This window comes from Heterocephalus glaber, unplaced genomic scaffold (assembly GCF_053883595.1).
Source record: "Heterocephalus glaber isolate CG9 unplaced genomic scaffold, H.glaber_assembly_v1.0 deba00001472, whole genome shotgun sequence".
In the NCBI taxonomy this organism is placed as follows: domain Eukaryota; kingdom Metazoa; phylum Chordata; class Mammalia; order Rodentia; family Bathyergidae; genus Heterocephalus; species Heterocephalus glaber.
Window position 1 is genome coordinate 85,128,350 of NW_028258315.1, and position 12,614 is coordinate 85,140,963.

At 39.9% G+C, this 12,614-nt stretch overlaps 1 protein-coding gene across 4 annotated transcripts in view; it reads right to left on the reverse strand.

The window, feature by feature from the left end:
- Positions 1 to 12,614, reverse strand: part of Plcl2 (phospholipase C like 2) — a 191,235-nt gene that overhangs the window by 36,135 nt on the left and 142,486 nt on the right. For all 4 annotated transcript variants that reach the window (XM_087182246.1, XM_087182245.1, XM_021243923.2 and 1 more), the window contains one exon: positions 9,365 to 9,440. In XM_087182246.1, the coding sequence (XP_087038372.1) occupies positions 9,365 to 9,440 (76 nt within the window). The remainder of the gene's footprint in view (positions 1 to 9,364; positions 9,441 to 12,614) is intronic.

The window sequence follows — 12,614 nt, forward strand, 5'->3', positions numbered from 1 at the left end:
TGCAGAGACTCCATCTTCTAGTCAGTTGAAATAATCAATGTCTATTAAATAAATGAATGAACAAATAACTACAGCATCCTATGTTCAACTTAACACAACAAATACTTACTGAATGGCAGCTGTGTGCCAGGCACTATTCTTAGCATTTGGGATATGTCATGAACAACAGATTGCCTGTTCTCAGAGTTTAATTCCCTTTTGAAGAAGATAGGAAAAAATCAAAGAACATGAGTAAATTGTACATTAAAGGATAATAATTGTTATAGAAAAAGACAAAGTAGAGCACAGTAAGGAATCAGGTGTGTGGGGGATGCTTTTGAAGCTTTGAGGGTGAAAATAACCAGTTCTGAATCAGTCTCACAATCATATCCAAGGAGTTTTTCTATGTTCTCCCAGTTCTTTCTTCTTTAGAGAACTTAGCCACTCAGGTAGCTTTCTCATTTGGAGGAGAGCCCATTCTATCTGTGCCTGACCACTACCTCTGCTTCAGCACAGCTGTTTTGATAACCCACCAGCTGTTTCCATTTGACCAGCCTACTGTGATCACACGAACACCACACCTGGCAGAGACCTTCACAACCAAGTTCTTCCTGTGCTTCTTCAGGCTTCTACATTCTATTGCTGGTAGTAGTATTGGAACATGAAGCATACAGGAAAGAGTTGAACCAATCAGTGAGTCTCTGAGTGGGTCCCTAACTACTTAGTGACTTCACTGCCTAAAACAGTTCCCTGAAGTCTTCGAGACACTCACAGAATTTGAAATAGGGGCTTTATAACAAAATAAGCTTAGAACATCCTGAGCTAAAAAAGCGAAGGATATTTAGCATGCCAATGTGCTCTAAGCATCTTTAAAGAGTACAAGTTGTGTTGTGAGAATCGGATGATGAAATTGCTTGCCCACGGAGCACAATCAGCTTTCCTTGAGTTAAGCTTTAGGAAATGTCAGCTTAGAAATCAACCAGAAGGGCTTTCACCTTGAATAACAAGGCTTGCATCATTTTATCCAACCTGAGTTTCCAACCCTAATTTCCACTGTTTCCCGATCAAATGTTTTCCTTCAGCTAGGATAGCATATTTCATGCACACTGACAGCAAACCTTGATGATTAAGCCTTCTAAATTTTGCTCACTTTAAAATGGCCTGCTTCTCCTGTTTAACTGACAGGAACCCTGCATGCCCTCAAACCCTGAACTCAAGCTCTACCTCCTCCCACCAACAGATCTCTGGGAAAGGGAGGCCCCTTCCTGCACACTTCACTCACACCTGTTATCTATGTCATGTGCCTGGGTGTGTTTTATAACTCACCATGACAGCAGAGACCTTTTACCTTTTTTTTTCATCTCCAAGGAAACAACACCTTGTCATGGAACACATGCACAAATGCATGACTGTGTTTTTCTTTACTATGTTAACATTTTATTGACCTCTAATGAACAGTACAGTAAGTCCCTGACTTATGAATGAGTTCCATACTGGGAGAATGTTTTTATAAGTTGGATTTGTTCCTAAGTCGACAAAACGAGACTCATACACCTTTGACACAAATGTACAATGTACATTGCTTTGCACTTCCCAGCAGTCCCCTCCACGTCACCAGTGCTTTTCCTCCTGCTTCCGGACATCCTGGGCTCTGACTGAGCACTGTACAGTAAGCACCCAGCAGCACAGCTGTGACAATGGCCAGCACACATATGAGCTACTTCTGCAATTTGCATCTACAAATGTTTGTAATGTAAGGTCTATTTATTTCTGTGAAAGTTTGCAACTCAAATCTTCGTAAGTTGGGCACTTACTATATAATGACTCATGATGAAATCATACAATTTGAAGCTGCTTTAAATTCCTTGTTATAAGAAGATTTACCTGTAAATACTGTAAAATTATTCTTAGAATACATTTTCACCTTCACTTAATCCCATATCCATTATATACTTACATTATAGGATAGACAGACTATAGCAGTTGAGACCTGGAAAGGCCTTAGGTTTATTTTAGATGTGAGAATACACAATAAGATACCTGTTAGGAGAACCTGCTAAACCTAGGATTTGTATGAGAAAGGATTTGTCAGTGGACTTCACTTTCATTGCGGTTCTTCTCAGCTATAGCAGGCAATGATAACAGGCAATTTTTTATGCAGGTGCTCGAGGTGAAAACAGCTATTCAAGGGGGCCCTCCTGACTCCCAGCACAGCAGCTGCCAGAACAACCTGAGGGCTGTTACTTAGATGGAAAGGACACATGCAGAGACCATGGGTTTACAAAGAAAGGAGGGAGGAAGATGTGACAGGACAGCATGACTTTCTGATTTGTTCACAGAACACATACCCCAGGAACGGTAAGCATCCCCATAACTTCCCTCCCCTCTTTCACTTGGGGCACAGGGAAAATTTCATTGGTGAAAGCTGGTTACAAAGAAAAAGTCCACTATTCTAGAAAGAAAACCTCGTTGTCACTCAATGACACAGCCATTGTGTGTCTTGAGTCTCAGCAGTCACTGCCCCTATGAAGGCAGAGGAAAGAGGCACACAGTCAAAGCACGCAACCTGGAAGGGGGCCTGCTCTTCTCTACCTTGAAAAGAGAGGTTCTCAAAACGTGAACATGCTTATTACAATGCAAATTCTTGAGCCTCACCCAGAAAGAGTGACTATTTGGGGGATAATGCAAAGAAACTACATTTCCCAGGAGACTCTGACCACACTCAAGAATATTAGTGTGAAAATTAATGGGTGGTGGTGGGAGAGGAAGAGGGACAGAGAATGAGCCACTGATGACCTTGCTACCTCTTGGCTTCCCATGGCTTCATTAATTATTAGTTAATTAATTAAGAGTGTGGGAGAGGAGGTGGTGAGTCAACATCCAGTCTTTAAGCGGAGAGTGAGCTCACTGAGGCTCATTTACTTTATTTTGGATCTGAGGACACCTTATTAGATTTCCTAGGAGAGCCTGGGATTCTGACTTGGGTTCCTACAGTCTCAGCCTGCAAAGAGGATCACTCCTCACCTTCAAAGTTAACTTTCCCCTCAAAATACATGCTGATCAGCTGCAAATTACGTATCCTGCAATGCTGTATGCAGTAATCTGTTTAATCTCTTAAAGTAAATGTAAGCAAGCCATTCAAAAACTGCTGCTTAAGCCACTGATCCTAGGTCCCTGAACTTTAGAACCATCAAGGAATCATATGACAGGGAGGAGGAGGAAAATGAGGCAGACAGGGGTCAAGTGACTAATCTACAGTCAACACTGCAAGACAAGGCACAGAGGGCATGAGATTGCAGGTCTCTGGCTTCCCAAAGAAGCAGCTTTTACTTCTGTAAAACAGCGAGAAACAGTCTGACATAAACGAAAACAAAAGTTAAAAGACTTCCCAGTTTCCTTTTGCAAATCTTTTCAAACAGCACTCTTGTGAAATGCTTTCAGAGTGAACCTTACAGGTGATTTTCTGTTGACTGCACTGGGCTAGGTAATGATGTGAGTGAACCAAGTGATGATGGCCACAGGTTACTTATCTGGTAACCTCACCCCTCAGAACACTCTGGGAACCAAGGCATTTACAAAAAAGTAAATTAGCTGATCAATCCAGATCAGGTAGGGCTGGCCTAACATTATGCTCATCTGCCTTTAGGGAAACCACATCTATCAAGCTTAGTCATAGTGGGGAGAGGGTGGCAGCTGCTCAGCAGGCTAGAAGAGGCAAATAGCAAATTAAAAAGTGACATATTCGCAGCAATATAGTACTGATTAAGAGTAGGAAGTGAGAGTTGAGTAAAAGGAGATGGACTTAAACTATTAACACTGGGAATGGATCTGAACAGGCACAGTGAGCAGGCCACCGAGGGCACAGGTTAAAGGACCTCTACACTCAAAGGCTCCTGGGGGAATCACTGCATCAAACTGCAGCCTAATCATGTATGCATCTCAAGATGACCCTCAGTCATCCACAAACCAACACCACAAACGTTCAAATAACTTCTGGCAAATCAAATTTAAGAAAGCAGGGATAGGATGGTACAGTATTCCATTCAGCTGACTTAAATGAAGGTTAATTAAAGCTTTCACTAATTGGAAAGTTACTTTATGCTGCACTTTACCCATAAATGGTGCAACCATGGCTATGCCTGCAAATCCCTCAGAGCTTTTAGAAAGAAGCTTGTATTTACAGAGGCCTGGGGTGGGCTAGGTCTCTCTCATTTAAAGCTCAGTGCTTTCTGGTCACAGTCATTCTGAAAGGGCAGAACCCACTCCCGTGCAGGAAGAGCTCACACCGGCCCACCTGTTTATGTGTCGGGAACCCAGGGCGGCCAGCGACGGCCTCTGCACACCATATGTCCCCCAGACCTGGTCGTGCAGACTCACCTCCAGGAACACCTTTGGTTCCTATGGCAGCTTCTTTCCCTTGATTCCTTCTTTTTTCTTTCAATTTAGGTTTTATTTTGATCAGAATTATACAAGTACCTCATTTAAGGAGCCAAATAATTGTTAACAATTCCCTCACCAGATGCAGCCAAATTTCAAACCCTTTAACTGATTTTGTTTCCCCTTTTAGGTATTTATGCCCACGTTTCTAAGTATAACATGCTTCGATTGTTAAGTTGGACGTTTTTTCAAGCATTACCTATTAAATTTCCCATATGAAAGATGAGAATTTTGCTGTTTTTAATTTCCCCACTGTCAGGACACAGATCTGACTGCTTTCTCCTAATCCAGCTTTCAGATGGATGGTAGTTCTCTTTTGTCCCTATCTTGCCCCAGTTTCGGGAGGCATCTGGCAGCACCACATTCTGAGCTGGTACCCTGCAGTGCAAATCAGATTGCTCCTCTGTCCCTGGACACCACTGCCAGCTTTCTCCAATCAGCAACTAAGTTAATTATCACTTAGTCAATTATCACTTGTTCAGCTGTTTCTCAGTTTCCAAAGTTTTGTTGCTCCCATTCTTTGTCCTTATGGATTTGTGCCTTTAAAAAATCCCTCATTGTCATTTTAACGAGGCTGTAGAAGGGAACGGAAATTAAATGTATGTGTTAATTTTCAGGAAATATGCCACTAATTTCTTTTCATTCCCCTCCAGAGAACAATTTATTTTCCATTTAAAATCACCTGATAAAAATACCCAACTCACTGTAGCAGAGTAGTTTGGGTTTCCTTCTAGACCATCTTCCTCTCCTTTATGAAGCAGATCAATTCAGTGATGAGAAAAAAGTTGTAATTCTAAGAGAGGCTATTGTTTGGGCCATTTAGTGAGAGATATTAGAAAGTGAAAAAGATTTATCTTCTGACAGAATTTGAGAAATTTTCAACGATTACACATTTTCATAAAATGAACTTTTTCAATGCTTCCTCCTCTACAGCTTCCTGTTCAGGTCTCCTGCATGTGTTCCTCACCACTTAGCTACCATATGTGAGAAGGTGGGGAGTATGTTTATCTGGCCGTATTAATTTACACAGGCTCGTTCTTGGATAGCCCTGTCATTTATAGCTTTCTTAGTCACAGAGAGGCAGGAGGCTAGGGTGTGGCTAAGAGTAACGTGTTCATTACAAAATCCTAGGAGGGTGTGGCACACTAGCTGGGGAAGTAGGTGTGACCTGTTAATTACAAAAGCCCAGGACAGGTACACAGAACAGTTCCCAAATCCCCGAACATGGACTTCTCATGAGAACTGCAGCAAGTTTCTGATAGGGTGGCTTAGACCTGACATCAGACTGAGGATTCAAAGACAGAGGACAACGAACGAACTCTTTGCTACTGTGTCTCTTCATGGTAGCCTGTCCTCACACTGTAGAGTGAACTCCTTTCCCTATTTTTTTGGCCCAAACCCACTCTGCAAAGCAAGCTCTTTTCCTACCTTTAATAAATGTAAAACCTTGCTACCATTTAAGCTTATCTTGACCAATTCTTTGTTTAGGACAGAAAGAAATCTGGCACTCCCAAATCCCGTAACAACATGGCGGCCCAGACTCTAACTCACCTCTGCATGACCCCATATTTAATCAGTCCCTTTGACTAGTGCTGCTGATCTCTGACTCTGAACAAATGTCCCCATGCTTGCCCCTGTCTTGACTCTCCCTTCACCCTCTCACTACAAAGCTGGTGTTCTCCTAAGCACTACTGCCTTGCCCACTTCCCCAGTGGAAAATGCTCCTCCTCTCCCTCAATGTCACAGCTTTCTTACTATCTCAGAAGAGGGGTCCTTTCCCTTTCCTACATAGCCTGCTTTAACTGCCCTCACCGAGCTGTCCCCACTGCTCCAGGTCCCTTTCTGCCATCTGCCTCCTGGGGCCTGCAGGCTGCTAGCCCAGGCTGGCAGAAGGTCTTCACTTGCCAGCATACCTCTCACCCCAATCCTCTCTCCTTTAACAACAGCATTCCCATTTCCCTTCCTTAAAAACTCAGTAACATAGTCATGAGTCTGAACCTGTCCAAACTGGACATACTTTCTGACATGTGATTGGAGATGGGTATATGACTCCTTATTTCCACTAATTGCTTAAATTGTTTTTAGCTGATAAGATTATAAATTTATCTTACAAGTTAGAAATATTTATAAAATAATCCCTTTTGCAGGACTTTGGGGACCTATATCTTCCTTTGCAAAATTAAAATTCAGCAAGCAGAATAACAATCACTTATCAAAAGTAAAATTTTATGCAAATGTCTTCTGAGCACAATATAAATCAGTGACTCTTCCTAGAACTGATGACGTTATGGCCTCATAATGACTGTAAACATAAAAGACCAAAGGAGCCTAAAATAAGTAGCTGAGATAACAGAAGAGGTGGCAGGCCTTGCCAGAAGCTGAAACCAGAAGGTAACCTTGATAGGCTTCTACAGATGTTTACATGGAGGGACCCGGACCATTACACAGTAGATATCGCCACTCTACCCACTCCCCAGAATCCCTAAGGACAGACTTTTAAGCTTTTTAAGTACAAACAAACACATCCTTTACCAAAATGAAACAGAAGAACAATATAAAGCTGAATGAAGAGAAATTATCAAATTACATAAAGTAATGAATTTACAAAGAATTAATAACTCAAATTGTTGAATTAATAAACAGTTCTTTTTTCTGATGAACAGTTTTTTAAATTCCAAAAGTCCACAATTCTTATATGCATATTTAACAGAATTAAATAATAAGAGTCAAATCACATTTAGTTAGTTAATATTCGAGCCAATACTCTGCACAGAATGTTAGAACAGATGTCATGGCTAAGACACAGAAAATAACTTAATATACAATCTTGGTGCCATGGGAAGTTAGTATCCTTTTTAGAAGATGGAATGCATTAATAAAATACACAATAACTGAAGAAGTTCCATCAACTGCAGCAAATAAATGATTTGAAGGGTTGAACAGAATGGTTAGGAACAAATCCTGGAATCATGAAAGGTCTCCTGGAAGACTGAGACAATTTAAAAAGGGAGAAAAGTATTACAGCATAGAGGATAGAGAAGGAAGTCTCACCACAGAGATGGCTTACGAAAATCTGATGAAGCAGGCACATGAGTAATAGGAAAGGCAGAGGGCAGCCTGAAGGGGCTGCTCCTGCTCCTGTTCACTGCTTCTGCTCCTACAAGAACCATCCTCAACTACTGCCAATGGCCTCCTACCATTAATCAGGTTCTGATTTTTAAAATTCTCTGCACACAGGAACCATGTTTTGCCTTATAGTTCAGTGACCCCCTTGTTCTGCTCAAAACTCAGGGTTCTCCCCACTGCCTCAGAAAGTGGGCTGAGGGTCCTGAGTAATACACAGTAAGTTCTCAATATGCTGACTGCATTTACTTTTTTATGTCCTGTTTGATTTGAAGGTTCTATAAGCCAAAAACCAGACATTATTTTTCTTATTTTGGTATGCAAGAGCTACCACACACTTTATCCAAATAAAATTCAAAACATATCTGCTTAATGAATAAACAGATGGTGTAATTAATAAACTTTATCTAATATTGGCAAATGGTAGGCCAGTGGGTTGACAATCTCACATGTAAAGTCAAAAACTATACCAGATACCCTGATAAACCACCAGGTGATTCTGTATAGGGTAGTGATATGATAAAAATAGTATTTGAAACCACTTGTTTTAACTGTGTAGGGAAAATCAGCTTGGAAAGGACTAGAAATAGGAAGATCATTTTGCTAACAGTATTTTGCTGACACAATGAAAAAAACGACGAGGATTTTATTGATTAGTCACTAACATGGATATTCTTTTGATAAATATGAAAAAGAAAATAGTCACATATATCTTTGTCTTCAATCTGTCTTAAGCTACTTCATTTCTGAAATAAGATACGATTATTTTAGCCTAGTAATATAGTCTTTTGATTATGACTGCAACCAAAAAACCCTGAAAACAAAGACAGATGTCATTATTTAAGACTAAAAAATACTGTCCATATCAGAATCTTCCAAGTTGACGCTCAAACTTGAAGTGAAAGCACTCCATTTTATGTATTTTATTACAATGTAGGATACTTGATTTTTAAATTCTACTTTTGCTAAAATCAACTACAGTCAGCCCTCAATTTGTGATGGTTCAACTTGTGAAGTTCTGACTTCAAAATGGTACAAAAATGATCTGCATTCACTAGAATCCACAGTTTGCATTTTGAATTCAGACCTCTTCACAGGCTCATGAGCTCTGTTCTCTCTCACAAGGCTGGGGAGCAGCAGTGAGCCAAAGCTCCCAGTCAGCTGTGTGATCTCGAGGGTCAACAACTCACACTCTACGGGGCACTGTGCTGCTAAACTACGGTGTTGAGTGGGTTAGGTTAGGTGGATTTAAATACATTTTGACCTATGATATATATTTTTTGAATTAATATTATTTCCAACTTGCAATAAGTTGAGCTATAACCCCACTGTAAGTTGAGGAACATTTACATAAGCTGAATATTATAATACAGTACGACATCTGTATATTAAATTAGTAATTTAACAGCACTTGAAAATGCCAGTGTATTAAAACATTGTAACTGGTGTCCACTGTCCTTTCTAAGAAACCACTTCTTCTCTGCTCAAGCCTCACTGCCCTACTGGGTACTGGAAAGTCACGGCCAACTGGCAGAGGTCTGCAGCACAGGCAGCATTGAGGTTCTGTCTTGACTGCACGTTAGAAACACTGCCTGGGAATTTTTAACACCTAGCAATCCCCAGCCAACACCCCAGACCAATGCTGATGTGTTTTGAAAGCTCCTTCCAGGTGAGTTTGTTATCCCCACTGAATTAGTATTTTCTTTAGCCGTGGAAAAATAATTTTATCTGATTTTTTTTTGACAGAGTATGAAAAAGATGACACAGTTTAGGGGAAAAATGATGCTATTAATATTTATTCTAAGGAAAAGAAACTTTCACTTACCTGCCTTCTGACAATGCACGATCTTTTCATATACAGCATCTGCATTTTCAATCAGCGCCTTGAGGGACTGAATCATCTGCAAGGGAACATCCAGACATGAAATTACACCTGACAGCCAGACACCCTCCCGGACTCATGCACTGGCTCTTCTAAAACAAGCTGATGTGAAGATGCAAAGCACTTTTTTTATCTGACTTCCCATTACTCTAATTTGTGTAAGTGAAAAATGATAAAAATCATGCCTCCCCACCTAATGGTTTAAGCAAGACTGAGTAGTATTATGTTCCATGTGTGATTAGGCCAGTACAACACTGAACCTGAACCCTGAGACAATACTGCATTGAGTTTGAGTCACTGTGAAAAGTTATAAATAAGTATATGTGTTCCTCTGATCTGAGTTTTAAATCACATGTTTGCTAATCATTTTAACACTCAACTTCATAGAGTTTCAATACCTATGCTTTTACCCATTTCGGCCAAAACATCTTCATTTGAAAATTAGTTCAAAACATACAGTAAATATTAAAATGCAGCATTTATGTAATGCCATTCATCACAAATGATATTGACAATATCTGGTATTTTTAATGTTTTTTTATCAATGGTTTTAAAATGGTTAAAATATTTAATTTTTATTTCTTACTCTAATTTGCGAGGCCTTGCTTTAACAGCCTAAGTTCAAAGAATAAAAAGGATCAGGGCCCTGTGGACCAATAATTCATTCACCAAAAAGCCAGGAAAGCCCTGTCTGAATTAATCTTGCTGGCTGTAAGTTCTCTATGAAAATGGAATAGCCAGATTCAACTCTAATGGTTTCTGTCCTAGTGTTGATTCTAACATTTTGTATTTAAATGTCCAAATATTTTGCGTTATAATATTAATCATGTATTTTACATGGCTATTCTATTTTAAATAAAAAATACCTACCCCATAGCATTTAACACTAACCGTCATTGTACTTATTCTGTGGTCACTAAGTATAGGTAGTTTGGATTATATGTACAACTCAAGGAACACTTTTTTTTTTTTTTTTTTTTTTTGTGGTACTGGAGATTGAACCCAGCACCTATGCATCCCCAGCCCTTTTTATTTTTTATTCAGGGTCTCACTAAATTGCCCAGGTTGAGCTTGAACTTGCAATCTTCCTGCCTCAGCTGCTCAGTATACCTCTGTTCTGGGATTACAGACATATACTACCAAGCCTGGCAGAACATATTTTTATTACAATTATTTAAAGTACAACTCAACATGCCACTTAGTGTTCTAGGTCCCAAAAGTTAAATGGCATTTAGCAACTACTTCTGTTGTAAAAAAACCATAGCAACCTCAAAAGTTTAATAAATCTTCATTATTTGTGGAGAACCCAGTGTAGAAACTGAGGTACAAGCCCTATCTTCAAGAAATCCACAGCCTAGTGGTTGAGCTTGCACTTTGGAATTAAGTATTTTCACATTTATTTTTTTCAGGATCTGACTCATTCCTATAAATTAAAATATTCCATTTTACAGCTTGACATATTGAACAGGCAGTGATAAAAATGAATAGCTAAGAGCTCTATTATGCTGATATAAAGTCATTTGTGCCATTACAAATTTGCATACTAAAAAGGTTCATGCCATCATCAGTAACCTTTTTCAGCTTTGATGTCAAGCCAAACCAGAGACAGGAAGAAGCAAGGACTTCTTCAAGCAAGGCTGGGAGCTGTCACAGCTCAGAATCAAAGAACTGGCCAATCATGCCTCCATCATTCAAACAGGGGAAAGAAAAAAAATACAAGCAATAAAATGAACCTGGTCATGAAGCAAAAAAGCAGAACAGGAGCAATACAGAGGGAATGAAGAACAGAAAAGTGGCAGCCAGCACAGGCGCACACATACACAGATTGTCTGGCAGGAGGGAGGTTACTACACTCATCCTGGGGTTGGGGGTGCAAAGGGTGGCAGCAGAAAGAGCACAGACTTATGAGTTCTAATCCCGGTTCTGCCATTCATGAGCTTTGTTATCTAGGATAATATTTAACCTCACAGAGCCATATTTTCCTACTTGCAAAGTGAGCTTATTAATGACACTGCACCTCATGACACGAGAATTAAATGAAAGGATGCATGTGGAGTGCCTGGCTCAAGGAAGACACTTGCAAATGGTAGATGTCATGGTTGACTCCCCATTTACCCAGGACGCCTGGCAAAGCATTTTCTGGTGGCCCAAAATTAGCTGAATGAGTGTGCCTTCCTCTCATATGTTCACTGGCAATGTTTCCAACCCTCATTACTAATTTTAGTTTTACTTAGAAAGCCTGCTGTGATGAAGCTCAGAGAAACAACAAATAACATTATTATTCACAGAAGCATCTTTCATGGGAAAGAATCACCAAAGGTTAAATAATTATGTACCTCGCAGCTATAAAATGTATGCAAAGCTGAAGAAATGTACATCTCAAGGGTGTGGGTAGGGAAGCATATCTGCTTCTTCTGCTCTGCAATACACAGGATCATTTGTTCTTAGGACAATCGTTATACAGAGCAGCTCTCTGTGTGGGACTTTGAGCTAAGTGCTGAGAAGGAATAAAACTGTTGATGACTCGAGGACAATGGTAGGAAAGAAAATAGATAAATAAAAAATAACTATAATAAAATGTGGCATTGTTATTGTAGCCAGTGAGCTACTGGGTGTGATAAAGTTAAGTATTTTCCAGCCACAGCCCTGTTGTGAGATATTTAATGGAGAGGAACTCCTGGTACAATGGATCCATGTTGATGGCGAAGAAGGATCCATTTGTGGCTTAGATTTCAAAACAGACATTTCTCTTCTGATATGAGAGTGAATATAATACCCATCTCCTCGTGGACAGTGTATAAAATATGAAGGTGGCTAATACATCAGTGTGGAGATCACAGAATAAGAAGACATTCTTCTCAGGTTTGGAAGTAAACAGCAGCAGCCATTTACGGATGGCATTAGAGGGGAATTCCAGAGTGAACCAACCCAAGAGAAAGGAGGCCCACAATTACAATCAGCAAAACTCAGACAAAGCAGGAAGAAAACACTTCCAGACATCAGTAGAGATGATTCATTTTGTCACACCTGTTATTAAATATTTGCACCATTTCCTTTGGAAATACCAACTTACATCTTTTCATAGTTTTAGGGTACCTATTTATAATTACAGTACATATTTGTAATAAATTAGTTCAGTAAACAATTTCTAGCTCTTGTCCACAGCCTAAGTCCACTCACCCTTAGCTCACCC